Below are 20,644 nucleotides of genomic sequence, written 5' to 3'. Positions count from 1 at the left end.
AGACACAGGAATTAAAGGACACTCGCGTGTTTTTCATGCAACCAGCCAGAGACTGCCGACAGAGGGACTGACCACACTTTACTATGCTCCTGATGTCTTGCCCTCGCATTATGCCCACTACACAATGCGGAAACTCAACGATGACCGCAGAAAAGCACGTTATTACGGAGATTCTGAACGCTTCTGTTGGTCAATAAGACAAGCACCAAAGGGGAAAGGTTAAAGAGGATCATATTTCCCACTCCATCACTTCGTAGCCGCCGATATACACAGCTCAGTTATGTTATGCACTACGCCGCCGGAGTACCGCGACCACGCACATCATCATCGCCTACAGCTTTTTCTCGCAGTGCGTGCAATACGTGCAAGTGGGGGAGGCTATGCTAATCTCGAGGCACATTGGGGGTTAGAAGATGGCATGTTGTTGACGTCTTGCCTTTGAACCGACCAAGCACATAAGCCCCAGTCACATGTAGGGAGCATATGGTGTCATCTAAGTTGATTCTATCAATAAGACCTGCCTTGATTCAAGCGATATGAGGTAACCCTGACCAAAATCGTTCCTTCGTAAACATGTCCGAAGCATCTGCAATAACGCCAAAAACCACAGCCTCATGCTCGCCAGTACGCCATATAAGTGCCCAATGGAGAAAGAAGTGAATATTTTATACAATAACCAAGTCGTCATCGTCATCGTCGAGCATGATCTGCCGGCCGTGGAGCTCGTCACCTAGACTCTCCCTACCGGCTTCACGGATACCCTTATCTGTCACAAAGCGAGTCTTTTTCCGCACTGGAGGTTGTTCATCTTTGCGTAGCTTTTCCCCCTCCTTCATTTTTGAAAGCTTATCCTTTAGATTGCTCCCCCAGCCGAAGGCCGTTGGGCCGCTGCTTATGGCTGAACCTGCTTGAGAGCTGGCTTGAGAGCTGTCTGGGCGTTTCCGTTTTACAGGGCTCAGATGAATGGCAGAATCCTTCCCCAGTAGGCCCAGTGACTTTGCGTCTGGCCTGTAAGCTTCCTCTGACGCTTGTGCAGAGCTCGAGGGTTGGGTTGAAGTGCCCGCAGCGGGCAGTGCCGCTTTCGAACCAGCTTGTCGCATGTATTCCCTTCCAGCTGCGCTGCCAACCTGGCCAAGCTTCTTCATCATTTCACGTTCTTTCTCCTTTGCCTCCAGATCTCTTTTCAGGAATTCTGCTCTCTCTTTTCGATCGTTCGGTGTTCTGTCCTTCCCATCAATCAGGTCTGCTGCGCTCATGGAACGTGAAGCGAACCAATGCGTCTTTGTTTCCCAGTCATATTTCCTGGATGCCTCCTTTTTCTTCTCGGCGCCCCAGCCAATGACTTCTCTAGAGTTATTCTTCCTGGCGCCGAAACTGCTTCCATTTACTTCCATTCGTGTTGAACGCTGTTTGCGAAGGGCTTCATTGGAGTGGAATTCGCAGTGATGAGTACGCTTCTTATTGATCCAAACGCCACATAAATCTCCATCCTTCTTGACTGATTGACAACCTCCAAGATCACGAGATGTGCCAACCTCAATAATCGAGTCATCATCTGAATTGATGACAAGACTGAACTTGCCAGTATCATGTCTTCCGGGTGGGGGTGGCATAATGGTGGGGTTGAGTATCGCAATGACAGTCCCTTCTGTGAGCTTCCAGTATTTTGTGAAGCCAGAGTTGAAGAGAAAAAGGTCCAGTTCCCATTCTAGATCGACTAGGGTCATAACCATGTACTTCCCCCTATCCTCCGTCTTTCCATTCTTTTGCGTTGGCTTGTGTGCGCGAGGCTCTGATTTCTTTGCCAAGATACCGAACATCACGATGTCTTGTTCAACATCTGGCAAAGCAAAGTCTGGTGCTTTAACAACTTTCAGTATATCCTTAATTGTGTATACTTGCTTGCCGGAAACGTGTCGAGCAAGGACGCCATGTGGTAAAATTCTCTTGGACAAGTGGAAGCTAGAGTATGGCTCAAAACCAGCCGCCTGTTCTTCAGAGGCTTCGCCATGGGGTGACTTTTTCTTCCGAACCAAAGCTGTAGAAGTTGGCGCCGGAGCCTTCTTTTCGGGAGCCTGAACGTTGGGCACGGTGTAACTTCGTTGCAAGCCAACAGGTTTTGTTGTCCCTATGATCTCCTCCCTTGAGAAGGACGGAGCCTTCAATGGCTCATCTGGTATCTCAATAGCTTTCTTCTTATACTGCTCCATCTCATCCTGGCTGATACTAAATGCATTTGATCTTAGCTTTTGAATGTCCTTTTGCCGCTGAGCACGAGCAGCCTCATCTGTCCTCGCGGAAACAAGCCGTTCATTGAAACTCATTGGGCGCGTCTCTGATGAGAAAGAAGAATTGCCGCTCCCTGTAGTTTTCGACCTTGATCTTCGCAAATAGCCCGTTTGCCCAATTTCAGTCGATGTTTGCGAATCCCGGTAGCTGGGCGCACGCTTCAAGGAGATATCCCGAGCCTTAAGGCCCTTATCAATACCCAGCAACACTCTACTTGGCGATGTTTGCACCGAGGGCTCTTGAACCCTCCTGACGGGTGACGCAGGCACTTCCACATGGTTTTGTTGTCGAGCTAGTGGTTCCCGAGTTGGAGTGGTTGCGCGCCTCGATCGACTTGGAACTTGTGTTGATATCACGAGCTCCGAGGTCGTGGCATGTAATTGCTCAACGCTTTCTTCCGACTTTTTCGACTTCGCAGCCTGTAGCTTTTTCAACTTGAGCCGCGCCTGGATCTCTTGAAGCTTCAGCTGCAGGGTTTCCTCGTCCTCATCGTCATCGTCGTTTTCAATCTCGGCCATGAGATTCATCGAGGGTAAGTTGCGAGCTCTTTTCGACGGTGAAGGTGAAGGCGATGTCATCATCTGTCGGTATCGCTCTCGTCCACGCGGCGTACTAAGCAGAGCTTCATGCGGAGATCTTGGGGGCCATTGGGCTTCGGTTCCTTGTTTTGCTGGAGAAGCTGTGGCATGGAGGGTCAGTGGATTGTCACATGAAAGAACAGTTCAGCAATTATTGTGGTCTCACCTGGAGCCATGACGATACCTGGGACAGAAAGTAATTTTCAAGCGGGTGGCCCAGAAACCAGTCCCGTCGGTATGCGGCCACTTAGAAGGGTTTGGATATAAGTGTTCGTCCTATAGCATAGAGCATATTCCCAATCGATTAGGGCGGTAGGTATAGCCTTGGGAGGGCGGCAGCCATTCAGCTGGATCGGTCGAGAGTCGTTGGTGAGGGTAAGATGCTGAAGATACGAATTTTTAGTTGTTGATGCAGGGAATGCTTGTTTCAGCGGTTGAAGAAGACATCCACACCCAATGCGTCAACCAATACTGGCCGGGCGGGCGCAAAGCTCTTTGCTCTTTGCGCTGGCTAGGTTGGTCTTGGCGCCGGCCACTATACTTGAATATCCACTAACCTAAATACGGTAAGTCTCTCTCATATGTAGCCCCTGCAACCGTCGCGTACAAACGCGTCTCAGCGTGTTTAATTCACTATTACATTGTCTGTTGCACGAGTATCATTTCTTTTAGCTTTTCTACCAGACCACATAATTGTCTTTGGAGAGCATCAACGCATCTGTCTTGGTACATTTTCTCCTTTGGATTCTATAAACGAGTAGCTTTGCGCATATTCATATTCCTTTTTAATTATTTTCCATACAATCTTGCAATGGCAAGGACAAGATCAACCAAAGCTGCTGCAGCTGATACGAAAGCCTCAGAACCTAAATCTACCTCATCCAAGTTCAGTCTGTCGTCTCGAGTAGAGAACCCCTCGAAAATCTTCATACTTCCCTCAAAAGCGACCCCCGAAGCGCGCATCGTCACTCTTCCCAATCCTAGACATGGTCGACCAGCGAGATACCTCGTGTGTCCAGAGACAGGCATATATGAATTCACCAAAGTTGCGATACCAAACACGACTCCTCGAAGTTGGCTGATCGAGACTTCATCAGACTCTTCTACGGATAGCGTCAAGAAGACTGGAGTATCCATGGGCCAGGATCTCTTTCTAGCGACTTCAATCGACCCCTTATTTCTGGTCCTCCCAGCGTTGACGGAAACCCAGTCAAAGAGCTCAGAAGGAAAGCGGCTGTTTCTTTCCAGTGACGACTACTTTGACAAGCTACCACAAGGGTCGTCACATCTATCTGAAATCGTGCGATGCGACAAGACACGGAAGCTCATCGAGAGCCGAATGGCCGAGGTTTGCGATACTGTTGAAGCAGGAGATGAGAACATGTTCCGAATAAATGAGAGTAAACTCGTCAAGGTCGTCCTAGACAAAGCAAAGAGAATGCGCGAGGGCGGACTTGCTCCAAGCATGGAGGAGAAGTTCGTGAAGAAGGCTTTGGAAGCACCTATACTCGTACAGAAGCGAGAAACGACAGAGATTACAATAACAAGGACAGAATCGCAGGCATCTAATTCGGAATCTGCCGATTCCCAATCGACTGCTGCAACGACAGAAACAGAAGTATCTGAAACCTCTACCGCAGCCACCTCTTTGACTGCAGAGACAACCACAGAAAATATTGTCAGTGCTATTGAGGCATCTCCTGAAATAATAGATCTTCAGAGATTACGGATTGCTTTTAATTTCATCTGCTCAGGCTACATTGCCCCATCTCTTACAGCTCAACTAGAGGACATGCTGAAAAGGGAGACTATTGTGGACTTCTCGCCTCTGGACGAGTACCTGGCTAAGCTTAGCAAATTGCGCGCCGAAGCCATGGCTGCTCACTCTATCGACTACTCTCGCAAGCGTGGTTTGGACGAGGAAGAGGACGAGGCTTTTGTCAAGAAGAGAAAGATGGAGGAGGAAAAGAAAAAGAAATCGCTTGAGAGCAGGGGAGTTCGGGATCTCAAGAAAGTCAACACCAAGGGCATGAAAAAGATGAGTGACTTTTTCAAGAAGAAGTAATAATAAGAATATCTATTGGGTATCTGTCATTAAAACGTGAGATGAACCTGTTCTGGCTTATCTAGTCCCCCTCGCTCGGCGCGCACCAAATCCTCGACCAATGTTTGAGGTACCGCGAGTGCTCGGTATGCTCGACGTAGTGCTTTCGGATGTATAGCTAGAGCTAACACTCCTCGTGATGGCAGCTCGGCCTCGTGCTCTCGTGGTACCCCTGAGCCCTCTAGTTCCTCTGGTTCCTCTGGTTCCTCGTGCAGGTGCAGTTGCGGCCAGCCTTCGTCTCTCCTCTTCTTCTTCCCGGCGCTGCCGCAACTCCTCGCGCCTTTGTTCCTCTTCGGCAGCTCTTCGCTCAGCAGCCTGCTGTTTTTGAATGGCTTCAGCCTCTTGTTCAGCAATATCCTCTGTTGCGCCTTTCCATGCAGGGTTTAGAATTAGTCGCTGGTTATGCTCGGTTTGGGATAGTATCCGTGTCCAGGTGTTGAGAAGAACGGAAGCATTATTCACTGTGCTCAATACAGTCTGTAGGTGGTTTAGTATATACACACTTGACGATGCAATGAGAAACATACGTTCATATTACCCCCTGCACGTTCCAAGGTTGAGATGACACCCTCAATGGACTCGTTTATGCTCCGGACACCTTCAAGCTCTTTGCGCAATGCGGCCTCATGGTCGATGGGCTCTGGGCGTTCTTGTGTCGGCGTTTTGGGGGTTTTGGGAGTTCTAGGAGTTCTGGGTCGAGAGGTCGGTGGGCCATCATCATTTCCGGGAGACTCCCAGATATTGGATTCTGTATATTCAGTTGTATCGTCAGCCATTATGGCAGACAGCTATGGCATCCAATCCAGTAGAAGCAGGCCCAGCTTGTTGAGAATAGTATCAGTGACCGACTACGTTGGAAGCGCCGGTCTATGGTCGCAGTGAGGTCGTGTGTTTCGAGACGTCCACGTTTCAAATATCGTGTACAAGACGTTGTGGCGTACCTATGCAGGGTCACTGTGCTCCGTAGGCGCTTGCTGAATTGATTGTCATGGGTTGCTATGGAATGGCAGCTTTTGTTTAATTCATGAGGGGCACCGCTATTGTTCCCACCATTGATTTAAACTCATAGCTCGTGGCTGCATATTGATTGGCCGTAATCTGTCGCGTAACAGACGCGTCAGGAGGGGTTGCTGACACGACGGACGCGGTTAGGTTGCAAGTGGACCTATCTTTTAGTGGGTAAAACCTGGTCGCACAACCAGAGAATAGGGAGGCTGGGAGGCTGGTGCACACTCCAGGGTAGTTTTGTCCCAGCCACTTCTCTCATCTTGATTCTTCCTATTCAAATGTAAACATCTTACCCTACAAACTCTCATCTCTAAATCTGCCATTATCATCAATTAGCAAGCGACCTCCATCATTGAGCTCTTCTGTTGCTATACCCAAAGACTATATACCCCCTTTCAAGACGACAGCTGTAATTCCCGAGTCAACTGCGCTGTTTATCACGTCAGTCAACGAGGCCAATTCGAAGCAATCCTATCGGGTAGACCTGGCAGCCATCGAGACCAAGCTCCTAGTATTAAGTCAAGACTATCCTCCGAGGGATAAGCTTAATATTCCAGCAACGCCCCTCAACTGTTTTAATCGATAGTCAACACTGACTGCCACTGCCTCTCACTGCCCATCAAAATGGCCGACCATCACGGCTCTACCACTCCTCCACCGCCCACCCGCATCCGCACTCCGCCAACTCCTCGTCTCGGATACCAGGACAACTGGGAACCTTTTACTCCTCGCAAATCTGCACGAATTTCATCACGACGAACAAGGTCTCCATCACCCGGCGCATCACATCGTCAAATTCAATCACCGCATACTGCCAAAAAATCAAGCAAGCATTTGAGCGCTGCCATCGCTTCTCCCTTGCCGCATAAGAAGCGCATGCCTGCTAGTGATTTCGTTCGCCGTGCAACAGAAAACATGCAGGCGGAAACTTCTCGCGATGGTGCGAGCCGTCGCACTCATGAGCGATCTACCTCTTCTGTTGCTGGTGCCACTGGCATGCTTCCCACACCATCAAAGACTCCCCAAAAACCACCCACAGAAAAGAAAACCGCACACATCAAGTCAGTCGCCCGCAACCTTTTTAGTTCCGATGCCGATGAAGCGACTTTGACTCCTAGGAAACGAGCTTCCAAGAAGTACACCGGCATCTCGATGGAGAGCTTTTCCGTGGAAGAGGTTGAGGAGCCTATTGAGATCTTCACCGATACCCGGGATCGAGTACCTGTTCGTGACGAGAGCCAAGAGAATCCTTTCCTTACATCGGAAAACCCATTCTTCAGCGATGCACCGCGACCTGAGACTACTAAACGTCACGACAAGCGCAAGGTCAAGGTTCCTGGAGAAGGCATCAAGACTGTCGATGATCTTGCTGATCGCAAGGATGGCATGGTGTACACATTGTAAGTTTTGTTTAACCCAATTATTTAATATGCAAACGCTAATTCGAACAGCCGTGGAAAGAGATTCTTCCGCAAGTGGTCGGAGCAAGAGATGGATGATTGGGATGAGCGTCAAGCCGCAGAAGAGGATCCTGAGGCTCATCTCAACCGCCCATTAACTCGAAGTTCCATTAAACCTCGTCTTTTGTTCCACAATGATAAGACGGATGAGCAGATTGAGGAAGAGGAGGCTGTGACTGACGTCGAGGAGAATGATGAGGAGCAACATGTCCCAGAAACTCCATCTGCGTCTAAGCCAGAACGCGCTTGCACTCCTGAAGCACCCAGGTTTGCTCCCGCTTCACCACCGTCTACTCGACGAGTTACTCGATCCACCAACAAATTGCCTGACGAAGGTACTCCTGTCAAGCCGCCTGGAAAGCGAAGCCCCTTCGACTCTTGGCGACGAACCAAGGAAGGTGTCGTTAAATCACCATCGCGCAAACGCTCCGCAGACAGCGTCGACACTAGGGAGTCTAAGCGTACCCGCATCTAAGGAAATCCCTCCCCGTGCATAGGCGTCGCATTTGCTTTCTACTACGGTGTCACATCTCGGTCAAGTGGCTGCCCCATGAACTTCAATAATTCTGCATATGGTTTAATCCTACTTATTGCCTTTCAAAGGAACTTCGTACCGGTTTTGGCGTTGGACGGTATTGGCGCGTTAAAGACTAATAGGCCGACAGGGTCGATGGCATGTATTGCATTGAGAGACAGCGTTTATTGTTGATACCTGCCCTCGAAAGAGGAAGAGAGGATGGAAGGCCAAGTCTGTTTCGGTTTATTATATTTGAGAAGGTTCGGTACGGCTGGTCTGGTTCGCTAAGGGGTTTCCCTCTGGAAGTATTCGATTCTGTGAGCCCCGGTTTTTAGGTAGATTTTTTTTTTTCATGATGTAGTCGAATAAAAGAAAAGACAAGTTCATGATAATTACATGAGTCCCCCCCTGACACCCGTGCCTGTGAACATTAAGCCCAATTGGAAGTCATGCTGTGACGTACTGACGTGCTTAGCGCTCTCTCTGACTCTGCATGCCTGCCCCACGTGCCCCTCATTGCGATTTCACCCTGACATTGATTTCATCAAATACTCTACGTATCTCACGGGCATTGCAATCTAGTGAGTCCTTTCTCTCTCTTCTCTGCGTATTCTTTAGAAAAGAGACATACTGACTACTAGACCAGATTGTAAGGACCCTGTGACACCTTCTCTATAGGTCAAGATGCATATCCTCGTCACGAATGACGATGGGCCGCCATCACCACACTCCTCTCCCTACGTTCACTGTCTCATTCAGCAGCTCCAGCAAGCCGGCCACGCCGTCTCAGTCTGCTTGCCTCATACCCAGAGATCATGGATCGGGAAGGCACATATGATTGGGCAGACTCTCAAGCCTCTGTACTACCGCCCTTCAAAAGTAATCCACGGTGAGGACTCTCCGGGCACCACTCACCATCGACCCTCCCCCTCAGGAGATGTCGAGGAATGGATTTTGATTGATGGAACGCCGGCTTCCTGCGTTCAGATTGGTCTTCATCACTTTTTCCAAGATCGAGGGCCTATCGACCTTGTTGTTAGTGGGCCTAACTACGGCAGAAACACCACAGCAGTCTTTGCCCTTAGCTCGGGGACGCTGGGTGCTGCTCTAGAGGCGGCTGTTTGCCAGAAGAAATCCATTGCGCTAAGCTTCGCCTTCTTCACTCGAAACCATGACCCAGTTATCATCGAGGCAGCTTGCCGGCGCAGCGTCAAGGTCATCGAAACACTTTACAATCAATGGCCCACAGATGGCAGTGCAGACCTCTACAGCGTTAATGTGCCCTTGGTAGAGGAGCTGGAGAACAACAAGGCTATATGGACCAACGTTTTGCAGAACTACTGGAGAGAAGGTGGCTGCTTCCAAGAGATCGAAGGCGAGGCTGGAGACGAGAACGAAGAAGAGGAGAGGATACGTGAGGGTGTTGGGGGTGAGGTGGATGATGCCGCCCGGCCTAGCTCACGAAAAGGGCATACCCATAAGCACTTCAAGTGGGCGCCAAAGTTCACTGATGTTTACAAGAGTGTGGAAGAGTCTGGCCCGGGCAACGACGGATGGACTGTGAAGGAGGGATTGACAAGGTACGTCGTTTGCTACGAGAAAAATTCCATTATTGACTATTTTAGCATCACACCTCTTAAGGCAAACTTCATGCATGGTCCTGGAGAATGGAACCAGCAGGAACTCAAACTGTAAGTGTCCTCGATCGAATGATATGTGGTGGGCAGAGCTAGGAGAGAAGCACAATGCCTGTATTCTACCAAGACCACAAATAGACATATTCTTACTGTTGATAAAGGGACTCAGGTTCAGAGGCAAGCCAAATCAAGCAAGAGGTGGCATTGAGGCAAAAGAGCCCCTCGATTCAAGCTGTCATCTCCTACGAAGACTCTTACGTACAACCACTCATTCTCTCCGCCCTCAACTCACTGTTCCCCGAAGGCATATTCAATGTAATCACTGAAGTACCGGAGTCTGATGAGCCAGCTCTTGCGAAGATCGTCCCCTCAGAAGGAAATATATTACAGATCGTGGCGTACGAGGCCATCGACTTTGAGTATGCCGCCAGCCATGAGCGTACGACTCTAATCAACAGCTATATGATTCGAAAGGCTCTGATCCGAAAACACTTTCTGTCCACTACCGTCGATCACTGGGTGGCAAAGCACCCCGAGTCCGTCTTGGCGTCTCACATCAAGCGCAGTGAAGCCTTCGAAGTCGACTTCGCCGAGTTTCTAGACGATGCTCTAGTGGAAGCTTTTGACCTCCGAGAGAGTATGGAACGCAACGAACAACAGTCAAATCCCAAGGATAAGGAGTGGTGGATCCTGAAGCCAGGAATGAGTGATCGCGGCCAAGGTATTCGACTCTTCAGCTCCATGGATGAGCTTCAGAATATCTTTGACCTCTGGGAGGAGGACCAGCCTGACACTGATGATGAAGAGGAGGATGTTGCTGGGCAGGATGACGACGGCGACAACATTATGACCTCGCATCTGCGACACTTTGTTGCGCAGCCGTATATTCACCCGCCCCTTCTTGTCAACGACGAGAAGCGCAAGTTCCACATTCGCACCTACGTGATGTGCACAGGAAGCCTTGATGTCTGGGTTTACAAGCACATGCTGGCACTCTTTGCTGGAAAGCCCTATGCTGCGCCGTCAGATGCACCAGAGGATATCGAGTCTTTCCTTACAAACACATGTCTTCAAGATTCACCAAACGAAAACACTGTGCGCCGTTTCTGGGACCTGCCCTTGTCAGGCGATATGCGCGATGATATCTTCCACCAGATTTGCGAGGTAACTGGAGAGATCTTCGAGGCTGCAGCAAAGGCCATGCCTATCCACTTCCAGGCGCTGCCCAATGCCTTCGAGGTATATGGCCTAGATTTCCTTGTGGATGCCCAAGGAACTGCTTGGCTGCTTGAGATTAATGCGTTCCCCGACTTTAAGCAGACTGGAGGCGACTTGAAAGAGATTGTGTCTGGGTTCTGGAAAGGTGTACTGAGACATGGAGTTGCACCCTTCTTTGGAGTTGAGAATTCGATCAAGGACCAAGAGGGCGCCGAAGACATGGTCCCTGTCCGTAAGGTGGATTTGGGACGACGATAAGGCGTACGGTTGATGAAGATAGAGTCACGAAAAGTGCGGCAGATTTAGTCGTCAACACCTTCTACTCAGGGAGTTCAAAAGTTCTTTGTTTTACATTCACACCTTGCACTTGTTGCACTTATCATGCCATCATGCTACTCCAGTGAAATTCAAGTAGCACCGATAGAACCGACTGATCCTAACTATGGTCTAGATGTGCGTAGCATAGCCCATCGCAATAGTTGATCAACATCTTGACACCGGGGACTGCTCAATGTCGGAACACCACGATTCCGTTATTGCACAATCCGCAAACGCAAGGCTAGACAGGGCCAGATAGCACATGTACCATTTCTCACCGTAACTTAATAGCAGTTAAAAGTCTATCATATAGGAAAGTGTCGTCCAAAGAGGAGAAACGGATCCCTCTGATTGGTGTTTGGAAATACACAGCCACGATGCGGTGGAGTTGAAAGCAGGATTCCCCAAGAGCCATTTTTCTCTTAGCATACGTCTCTTTGTAAATCCTCAAATTCAAGAGAGTCAAAATTGTGGAAATTCATCAATAAGGAAGTTGAATTTTGCTGTGCCGTAACGAAGCATGGGACTTTTAGTTGACAAGGAGGCTGTGCGATGATAGTAGCGAAGGATCTGATGATGCAACTGAAAAAGGTTTCTCCCACGAAATGAAACCCGATGCTACGTTCCGGATCGCATGGGTTTTGTAATTGTGAGTTTCACTACAGGGAGTATCATGTAAGATACGTCAGGGTTTTTTTGTTGTTTGCTAGGGCGCAAATCTACTTACGTGAGATTGAATCGCGAGATATGACAAACAAGGACCGTCGTACTCCGTGCAACCGCTGGGAACCGGATCTTGCCAGGACCTTGGCAAGACTTGTACGGTCATATTTTGATAGTGTCATATTAAATACACTTAATCCTTTGGCGCAAACCGGAGATTAGTCTTATCAGGCCATTTCATGCTCTCCCAGATTTTAGGCTTCCCACGTTGTTTGCGCCAGGCTCGGGATGTGACAGCTCATGGCAGTATTCTTCCCCCTTCTACTCATATGAAACCGGCCTCGTAGTTCACGGGGCTTATGAGACATTCTCAAGGCATTATCAAGACTTTCCAGTTTGCCGTCTTCTCTTGCAGTTTCAAAGTGGCTAGTAAATCCTGGGTTAGACTGGTCAAGTTGGGCTCAATTCTGCCTCGTTACTTCAAAGACGAATACGTGCTAGCGAAATGGACATGGACATCAACTAATACGTCCTGTGTCCTCATAAATCATTGCTTCGCAGATCCCATGGTCCAATATCCTGGTGCAGGAGGCGAAATGTATATGTATTGTGGCCACCGAATATACATATTGAAACACATTTTGCATATCTCTCTAATATAGTAGTCAAACACAAAAACTTTGATTTCCCATGGTAAGCTGGGCTGGGTTATAAATTACATGAATCGTAGTGACGCACCCGAACCTTGAAACTGACCACAAGTTCTCATTGAATGTGGCTTAGATAAAGCTAAATCTTGGGCTCAGTTTGTAGTCTAGTCGAACAACTTCTGCGGATTTACAGACAGACTTTGTAATACAATTGGCTAGGGAGACTACATCACATGTGATGTCAAAAGCACTGCCTCCTGGGTCATACGTGATAGTAGCTGGAGGGTAGTTGTTGGGGTTGAGCCGCCGCTTGGCTCGCCAGGCATATGCTTTGCACAATACTATTCGGCCAACTAAGTACCTAGTAGGGTAGCGAAGCTATAGACACTACCGAGTGGTTAACCGGCCGAGTCATTTCACTAAGAGTAAAGTCACGGCGAACACCAGGCCGAAAGTAAGAAGGCAAGGAAGATACCGGGAGACCACTCTATACTTGTGTGCATGCATCGCGTGTTCGCAAACAATGGCTCTTATTGGAATTAGCCGATGAGGCTGAGTAATGCCACCAGACGTAATGAGAGCCATTCATTATATGGTTACGATATACTTCACCTGTTGACTAACATTTGAATCAGCCCAGGATTTTTAAACTCGGTTCAGCTTGGCTTGGCTTGGCTCGGCTTGGCTAGATGGCTTAAGACCCTTGCTGCATAAGCTGCCAGACGAAAGATTTCTGGGCAAAGATCTAAAGTGTAATTTGATTGGCTGAACAATTCAAGATTCGTTTCCTAAATGAGACGTGAACAACTCTTTTTCAACGACAATTGATCATCGTTGAATTTGAGACAAAATACTGTTTTTGAGGTGATTTCTGATAACGAACGCTTTCAGCGACAGTAGCGGTGCTTCATGACTCATTTTGCACCCATTTTGAGTATTTCGATCTGCTCTATTCAACATGATCTGGACACAAGCCCCAACAGCCTGGCCATTGGTGAGATGTGTGGCTGTGCAGTGCCACCCGCCACATTCAAGTTTTCATTATACTTAAGAAGGCCTCCGGCTGCCCGTATAGCATCGCAGAGTTCCTACATATCAAAACTTTGTATGATGGGCCAGTCTCCAATAATTATTCCGACCTTGATGAAAAGAGTGGCCTCGGCCATGCCAAGCCTCGTGTTTAAGGGATCAAAACCTCCATTTGTTCATGATCGACATGTGACACGCGACGGGCATAAAAAGGAGATACGAGAGGTCCTTTCGGCATAGTAATGCCAAGCCTGACATGTCAAGATGTCAATGCCTTGATCTCCCTTACCAGAGAAATCAAGGTCCTTCGAGATAAATGTGTTTTTCAAGTGTGACGGGTTGTCATCGAGGAGACGCAGTTGGCTCATTTCATATCAAAGTTGCCTGCCCAGCCAATCTCGCTTCTTTCCCGTTAGTGACATGAAGGACAAGGCTCCAAATATCAGAAAACGAAGCTTGACCCGAGCAGTGGGGTCTCAAGAACGATACGATTGGATGGTTAATAAATAGCGTTATGGGGTTTACAGCTCCTCGATTCAAGGTTACTTGGACAGGATCAAATCCGAGCTCTAATCCTAGTGTAACAAACTAAACATCCCCTGGTACAGTACGACTTTGAAGAGGACTATTGTTTCTCAACATTGAGAGGGCTATGATCCACACCCCTGGTCAAGTTATCGCGGTGATCGAAAAAACTAACGCTCCCATGACATGCCGTCAGAATCCTCAAGTTGCTGAATGTGTGACTCTCTTCAAAGCCGGAATGCACGGTTGAGCAATCTAAGCAAATAAGCTCATCAGCCGTGTGACTACGCAAGAGCCCGCAGCTAAGGGACAAGGATAGAGAGGATCCAATTTACAAGGAAATTGCCCATAGGACTTTATGTAGTCCGACCCGGACTCGATACCTATATGCTTCTCTCAGCCGTAGGCGTCCGTCTCACCAGGGAAGTTGCTTGATTAAGAAGACATTTTTGAATGTGAAAAGACGGGGGGTTCAAGCACGACTTCATGGATTAGCCGCAGTGACATCCATATTCATGCCTGGGCTCTTAATAGGGGCGAAAACTGGACCAAGACAGGATCCACGGCTAGTCAGAATAGTATCGCGTCGTCATGTCGACCACTGTCTCGCCCATACCAGTGTGTAGTATACCTAGGATTTTCCGGCATTTACGTTGAACTGGGGCTTATTCAAGCTATTGTTCTTGCTCATCTCGCTACCAGCCACGATGCGCAGTGACTCGTGAGACGTCATTTGCCTGTTGGTACAAACGAAAACAGATTTACGGATACAAATCTCAGAGATAATGTTCGTTTGCCCGACTATAGGTGCAGATGCACTGAGTCAGGAATGGTAACTAACATCACGGCGTTAAACATGCTATGAAACCCTCCCTGGAAATACCGACTTAGTCAACGTTTGACCACCAATCACTGTAATTCGTGCTTCTCCCTATGTAAAAAACTGTTTCAAAAAGCGTGTGGGCTTGGCGCCAAATCGTGCCATTGACGACTCAGGACAAGGCAGTCCAGGAACGCTACAGGCCGATAGATGCTAGAGTCTTGGCTCTCCCCAGAGCTTCTAGACGTTGCCAAGACGGGATCATCATGCGCGAGTGCGAGTGCGTGTGCACTGTGGCGACATGGGATGATGAGCTGCTTCACAATCTGTTGAGCGCGACAAACGAAGCTGAATGAACGTCACCAAATCGATCTTCTTCACCTCATCATGGACCCGTGACTCTGAGACTCAGAGTTTGAGTTATGTTGAAGCTAGTATGTGCAACACAGCCTCCCTCTCCAAGCGCCAAAGGCGTTAAGGGTGCGAGGCCGCCGAGGAAAGGTCCATCACGAGTGAAGTGCCCTGGCCGTGGAGTCGACGGAATTGACTGTACAGAAAGATGAGGCATGAGCGAGCCAGATATGGATAAGGCGATCTTTTGTTAAGCCGTAGGATCTATGGTTGAAGTAAAGTTGAAGTAAGAGTGAGCCAGCAATAGAGCTTGCTACCACCTTATGGTTGAAATTGATCGGGAATATAGCACAGTGCAAGTACGTCCTTGTACACATAGCAGGAACCTGTCTCCGCGTGTGGAAATTCTTTCACTCGTCCATTGTATTGCTCAAAGTCTCTAGGTGCAATCAATGCCTAAGATCTGGCTCCAGGAGTTGTGAATACTACTCTGTCCCAAGGTAGAAAGTCTTCCGTTCGTTCGGCGCCTGCCCGGTCCTTGCACCGACCGACGGACGGGAGCTCCACCTCAATACCCTTCAGGTACGTAACTCTCTATACACACACCCGTAGTGATATTCGCTAACCAATCAGCAACAGTCGACGCTTTGCACTGCCTCAATTTGAAGACTGGACCAGAGAGAAGCAAGCTCGGTCGAGGCGAAAAACATTGGATGCCCATCCATTGCCCTCCACTTGATGCATTTCTCCTCAATTCAATCTTCAACTTAACCTTTTCTTTTGGTTGTTTAATAAGTCGAGGATAAGTTGGCCATGATTAAGTTCTCGGGGGCTTATTCTACAGATACCTTAAATCATTCCACTTCTTTCTGCCCTTGAGGCTTCTTCTTAATACCAGTTTCCTTTACTTCCATCTAAACAACATCGCCCCATGCGCTCCTGGCTCCACGCCCTCATCTTCCCTTGAAGCTCCCTTTTGCTCAACATAATACACTAACTTACCTCACTACCGACAACACTTTTGCCGCTGCATAGCCTCAAATCTGGTTCGCTGTCAATTCTCCGGCCTCCAACTCTAGGCTGTCGCTCATCGCGGCACTGCCCGACCCAGTATGGCTGATCACGATGACCATCCGCCCATGAGGCGTCGCGCGTACGTGACTGAGGCAGAGGCTCAAGGGGCCTCCAGTGATTCAAACCCTTATCAACTGGTGAATGCTGATCAACATCCCAGCCCGACCATCACCATTGATACCACCGCTGTCAACCCTAATATTTCTACCGAACCGCCCCAAGAGTCACATCCTTCCAACATGCAAGACGATGCAGTTAGTCCTACAACAATAGCCGACCCTGTATCGACCAGCGGCATGTCGCAACGACCTTCGAGACCCGAATTGGACACATCCATGGCCTTTGAGAATCGAGACAGCAGACCAACAAGTCCCCACAATGTCTCGAGCCCAGTAACATCAAGATCAGGTGAACGCGGTGTTGGATTCCTATCTGTGCCTATGAACCACCGATCGCGACAAAACTCAGTCGACTCTGACGACATGTCTCGATCCGTTTCTTCACAAGGCGATACTACTGTTGTGGCGTCCAACTCGACACAGACAGATACGCTGAAAGGCTCCGAATACGACCACAAGAAGATTACCAACGATGAGAGCGCTTTGAAACCAGATACAGGCACAGAGCAAGATTTCGAGGTGGAAAACAACCCCTTTGCCTTTACACCTGGCCAGATGAACAAAATGTTCAACCCCAAGAGTCTTTCGGCTTTTTATATGTTAGGTGGCATTGATGGTATTGAGAAGGGTTTAAGATCTGATCGAAAGGCCGGATTGAGTATGGATGAGAAGAGCCTGACCGGCAAGATCTCATTTGAGGATGCAACATCTAAGAAGCAGATGCCCCGCGAAGATCATCCTGCAGCGCAAACAGGCGATAGTTTTGCCGACCGATTACGTGTTTTCAAGGACAACAGGTTACCGGAGAAGAAAGGCAAGAGCCTTTTGGAGCTTATGTGGATTACTTATAACGACAAGGTTTTGATTCTGCTATCAATCGCTGCGGTAGTCAGTCTCGCAGTTGGCCTGTATCAAAGCTTTGGCCAAAAGCATGAGGAGGGCGAGCCCAAGGTTGAGTGGGTCGAAGGCGTTGCGATTATTGTCGCCATCGCCATCGTCGTCATTGTCGGTTCTTTAAACGATTACCAAAAGGAACGCCAATTCACGAAACTGAACAAAAAGAAACAGGACCGTCTGGTCAAGGTGATTCGATCAGGAAAGACAATAGAACTCTCTGTCTTTGACATCTTAGCCGGTGATGTGATTCACATTGAGCCGGGTGACTTGGTACCGGTCGACGGAGTTCTGATCGAGGGCTTCAATGTCAAATGTGACGAATCTCAGGCCACTGGCGAATCAGACATTATTCGAAAACAGGCTTCTGAGGTTGTCTATAACGCCATCGAGAACCATGACGACCTTAAGAAGATGGATCCTTTCATCCAATCTGGCGCTCGCATCATGGAAGGTGTTGGCACTTATATGGCTACCTCAGTTGGTGTTTACTCTTCATACGGCAAAACTCTCATGTCATTGAACGAGGATCCTGAGATGACTCCCCTACAGGCGAAGCTGAATGTTATCGCTACCTACATCGCTAAGCTCGGTAGTGCTGCTGGTCTTGCGCTCTTCATTGCTCTGTTGATCAAGTTCCTGGCTGGGCTACCGGCTTCTGATGATACACCCGCTGAAAAAGGACAGCAATTCCTCAACATCTTCATTGTTGTCGTTACTATTATTGTGGTTGCTGTCCCCGAAGGATTACCCCTTGCTGTTACCCTGGCCTTGGCTTTTGCGACAACCCGAATGCTTCGGGATGCCAACCTTGTGCGACACCTCAAGGCATGTGAGGTCATGGGAAATGCCTCTACCATTTGCTCTGACAAGACCGGCACTTTGACCCAAAACAAGATGCAGGTTGTGTCAGGAACTATTGGAACAAGTCTCCGTTTTGGTGGCTCATCCTCTGGAGATGCCAGCGGTGCCTCTACCCCAGTGGACACTAGTGGTGATATTGGCATTTCCGAGTTTGCCAAGATGCTCAGCAAACCTGTGAAGGACCTTCTGCTCAAGTCTATTGCACTCAACTCTACCGCTTTCGAAGGCGAGGTAGACGGAGAAAAGACCTTCATTGGTTCCAAGACTGAGACTGCCCTACTCATTCTCGCCAAGTCTCATCTTGGCATGGGTCCCGTGAGTGAGGAGCGTGAGAACGCCAAGGTTTTGCAGCTCATTCCTTTCGACTCTGGCCGCAAGTGCATGGGTATCGTTACTCAGGGCCCCAGCGGTAGTGCACGTCTCTACATCAAGGGCGCCTCCGAAATCATCCTCTCCAAGTGTACTCAAGTACTTGGTGACCCAGCCAACGACGACTCCCTTGCTCCTATGTCCGATGATAATGTCAGCACTGTTCAGCAGCTCATCGAGAGCTATGCGAGAAGGTCACTCCGAACCATCGGCATTTGCTACAAGGACTTCCCCTCATGGCCACCCAAGAATGCCGGCCGTGTCGATGGCGGTAACGAAGTTGTCTTTGATGATCTTTTCTCGGACATGGCCTTTATTGGCGTCGTCGGTATCCAAGATCCTCTTCGGGAAGGTGTCCCAGAAGCTGTCAAGCTCTGCCAGCAGGCTGGTGTTGTCGTTCGCATGGTTACCGGTGACAACAAAATCACCGCTGAGGCCATGCAAAGGAGTGCGGCATCATTCAGCCTAACTCTATTGTTATGGAGGGACCTGAATTCCGCAACCTTTCTAAGCTGGAGCAAGAGGATATCATTCCCCGCCTGCATGTTTTGGCACGATCATCCCCCGAAGACAGCGTATCCTGGTGAAGAGACTCAAGGACAGAACGAGACAGTTGCTGTTACTGGTGACGGTACATGACGCCCCTGCTCTCAGATGACGATGTCGCTTCTCATGGTATCTCTGGTACTGAGGTCGCCAAGGAAGCTTCAGCCATTATTTTGATGGATGATAACTTCACCAGCATTGTCAAAGCTCTGAAATGGGGACGTGCAGTCAATGATGCAGTCAAGCGATTCCTTCAATTCCAGCTCACCGTCAACATCACTGCGGTTATCCTCACATTTGTTACAGCTGTCTCTAATAACGAAGAGTCATCTGTGCTGACCGCCGTGCAACTGCTCTGGGTCAACCTCATCATGGATACACTTGCTGCCCTCGCCCTCGCCACCGATCCTCCCCACGACAGTGTTCTGGACCGAAAGCCCGAGCCCAAGGGATCCAGTATTATATCTGTCACTATGTGGAAGATGATCCTCGGTCAATCTATCTACCAACTCGTTATTACCTTCGTCCTCTACTACCAGGGCCCAATTGTGCCAATAGAGCCGAAACCGAGCGCCGAGGAAATCAAGACACTGGTTTTCAATACGTTTGTCTGGATGCAGATTTTCAACCAATGGAAGTAAGTGCCGCCTCTTGTAATGCAAATTGAATTTTTCCTAACGTATACAGTAACCGTCGTCTGGATAACAAGTTCAACATTTTCGAAGGCCTTACCAAGAACTGGTTCTTTATTGGTATCAGCGCTATCATGTGTGGTGGTCAGATCCTGATCATTTTCGTTGGCGGCGAAGCTTTCCAGATTGCTAAGAAGAAGCAGAGTGGCGAGCTCTGGGCCATGGCCATCGTTCTTGGCTTCCTCTCTATTCCTGTCGGCGTCATCATTCGCCTTATCCCTGACCATTTCCTTGAGGCTTTGATTCCCGAGTTCCTTAAGCAGCGTGCGAAGAATGTGCCTGGTCTTACGGTATCCGACGAGGAGATGAGCATGTACCCCGAGCCATTGGCGGATGTCCGCGACGAGCTCAACTTCCTTCGGCGCATGAAGGGTGGACGGTTGAACAACCTCAAGTTTGCAATCCAGCACCCTAAGGAGGCGGTTGAGATGGTCAGGTCTAGAAGCCCTTCTCATTCTCGATCCAACTCTCTCAACGCACCGCAAACGCCAATCCAGGAGAATCCGTTTGAAGGGTCGCCGATTGGGACACCCAACTCAGGCAGGAGGCCTAGATCCACGAGGTCACGGTCTAATTCTGCACTGGGAGCTCCTACGGTGATGGCAGGTATCGTGGCAGCAGGTGTAGCGGCGGGCTGGCAACCAAAGATGCGGCCAGACAATGACGGAGATCACAGTGACTCACCAAGGTAGTTGCTGTAGTGTGGATTGACTTGACATTGAGTGCGTGCGAGGTATTTTTTATTCTAGTATTGCTTTGGGTACCGATAGAACTGGTTAGCATGGAATCGACATGAGAGAGTTTGAGCGATTGAACAACAATAAAAGGTCTCTGCAAAATAAAATGACAGCTGGGATTGAGCGAGGTGATGGCAAGAAGCCAAGGTATCATAATAATAACTAAGATTTACTAGACGGGC

At 48.9% G+C, this 20,644-nt stretch overlaps 6 protein-coding genes across 10 annotated transcripts; 4 read left to right on the top strand and 2 right to left on the bottom strand.

Annotated features, from left to right (window-relative positions):
* Window positions 1–36: 36 nt before the first annotated feature.
* Window positions 37–3,317, bottom strand: FOXG_06216 (minichromosome maintenance protein 10). The gene is made up of 2 exons (XM_018384776.1): window positions 3,034–3,317; window positions 37–2,968 (listed from the first exon to the last, which is right to left on the bottom strand). Exons 1-2 carry the CDS (start codon window positions 3,041–3,043, stop codon window positions 666–668), a joined length of 2,313 nt encoding a protein of 770 aa, XP_018241930.1. The 5' UTR covers window positions 3,044–3,317; the 3' UTR covers window positions 37–665.
* Window positions 3,318–3,475: 158 nt separating this feature from the next.
* On the top strand, window positions 3,476–5,001 carry FOXG_06215 (uncharacterized protein). Its single transcript, XM_018384775.1, has one exon. It carries the CDS (start codon window positions 3,679–3,681, stop codon window positions 4,930–4,932), a length of 1,254 nt encoding a protein of 417 aa, XP_018241929.1. The 5' UTR covers window positions 3,476–3,678; the 3' UTR covers window positions 4,933–5,001.
* FOXG_06214 (uncharacterized protein) lies at window positions 3,511–6,075 on the bottom strand. Its single transcript, XM_018384774.1, has 2 exons — window positions 5,499–6,075; window positions 3,511–5,448 (listed from the first exon to the last, which is right to left on the bottom strand). Exons 1-2 carry the CDS (start codon window positions 5,745–5,747, stop codon window positions 4,990–4,992), a joined length of 708 nt encoding a protein of 235 aa, XP_018241928.1. The 5' UTR covers window positions 5,748–6,075; the 3' UTR covers window positions 3,511–4,989.
* Window positions 6,076–6,195: 120 nt separating this feature from the next.
* On the top strand, window positions 6,196–8,360 carry FOXG_06213 (uncharacterized protein). Of its 2 annotated transcripts, XM_018384773.1 has the most exons (3): window positions 6,225–7,040; window positions 7,098–7,379; window positions 7,431–8,322. In XM_018384773.1, exons 1-3 carry the CDS (start codon window positions 6,604–6,606, stop codon window positions 7,912–7,914), a joined length of 1,203 nt encoding a protein of 400 aa, XP_018241927.1. In that variant the 5' UTR covers window positions 6,225–6,603; the 3' UTR covers window positions 7,915–8,322. The 2 variants fall into 2 exon arrangements, with proteins under 2 accessions (XP_018241926.1, XP_018241927.1); XM_018384772.1 differs by having other exon boundaries at window positions 6,196–7,379; window positions 7,431–8,360.
* Window positions 8,361–8,408: 48 nt separating this feature from the next.
* On the top strand, window positions 8,409–11,473 carry FOXG_06212 (uncharacterized protein). Of its 2 annotated transcripts, XM_018384771.1 has the most exons (4): window positions 8,409–8,537; window positions 8,603–9,536; window positions 9,582–9,647; window positions 9,755–11,473. In XM_018384771.1, exons 2-4 carry the CDS (start codon window positions 8,641–8,643, stop codon window positions 11,067–11,069), a joined length of 2,277 nt encoding a protein of 758 aa, XP_018241925.1. In that variant the 5' UTR covers window positions 8,409–8,537; window positions 8,603–8,640; the 3' UTR covers window positions 11,070–11,473. The 2 variants fall into 2 exon arrangements, with proteins under 2 accessions (XP_018241925.1, XP_018241924.1); XM_018384770.1 differs by having other exon boundaries at window positions 8,433–9,536.
* Window positions 11,474–15,759: 4,286 nt separating this feature from the next.
* On the top strand, window positions 15,760–20,642 carry FOXG_06211 (Ca2+-transporting ATPase). Of its 3 annotated transcripts, XM_018384769.1 has the most exons (3): window positions 15,760–16,320; window positions 16,402–19,670; window positions 19,721–20,642. In XM_018384769.1, exons 1-2 carry the CDS (start codon window positions 16,280–16,282, stop codon window positions 19,124–19,126), a joined length of 2,766 nt encoding a protein of 921 aa, XP_018241923.1. In that variant the 5' UTR covers window positions 15,760–16,279; the 3' UTR covers window positions 19,127–19,670; window positions 19,721–20,642. The 3 variants fall into 3 exon arrangements, with proteins under 3 accessions (XP_018241923.1, XP_018241922.1, XP_018241921.1); XM_018384768.1 differs by having other exon boundaries at window positions 16,402–20,642; XM_018384767.1 differs by having other exon boundaries at window positions 15,760–19,670.
* Window positions 20,643–20,644: the final 2 nt, after the last annotated feature.

The sequence above is a fragment of the Fusarium oxysporum genome, chromosome 2, assembly GCF_000149955.1.
Source record: "Fusarium oxysporum f. sp. lycopersici 4287 chromosome 2, whole genome shotgun sequence".
Classification (NCBI taxonomy): Eukaryota; Fungi; Ascomycota; class Sordariomycetes; order Hypocreales; family Nectriaceae; genus Fusarium; species Fusarium oxysporum.
This window is presented reverse-complemented; position numbering and strand designations above follow the sequence as displayed.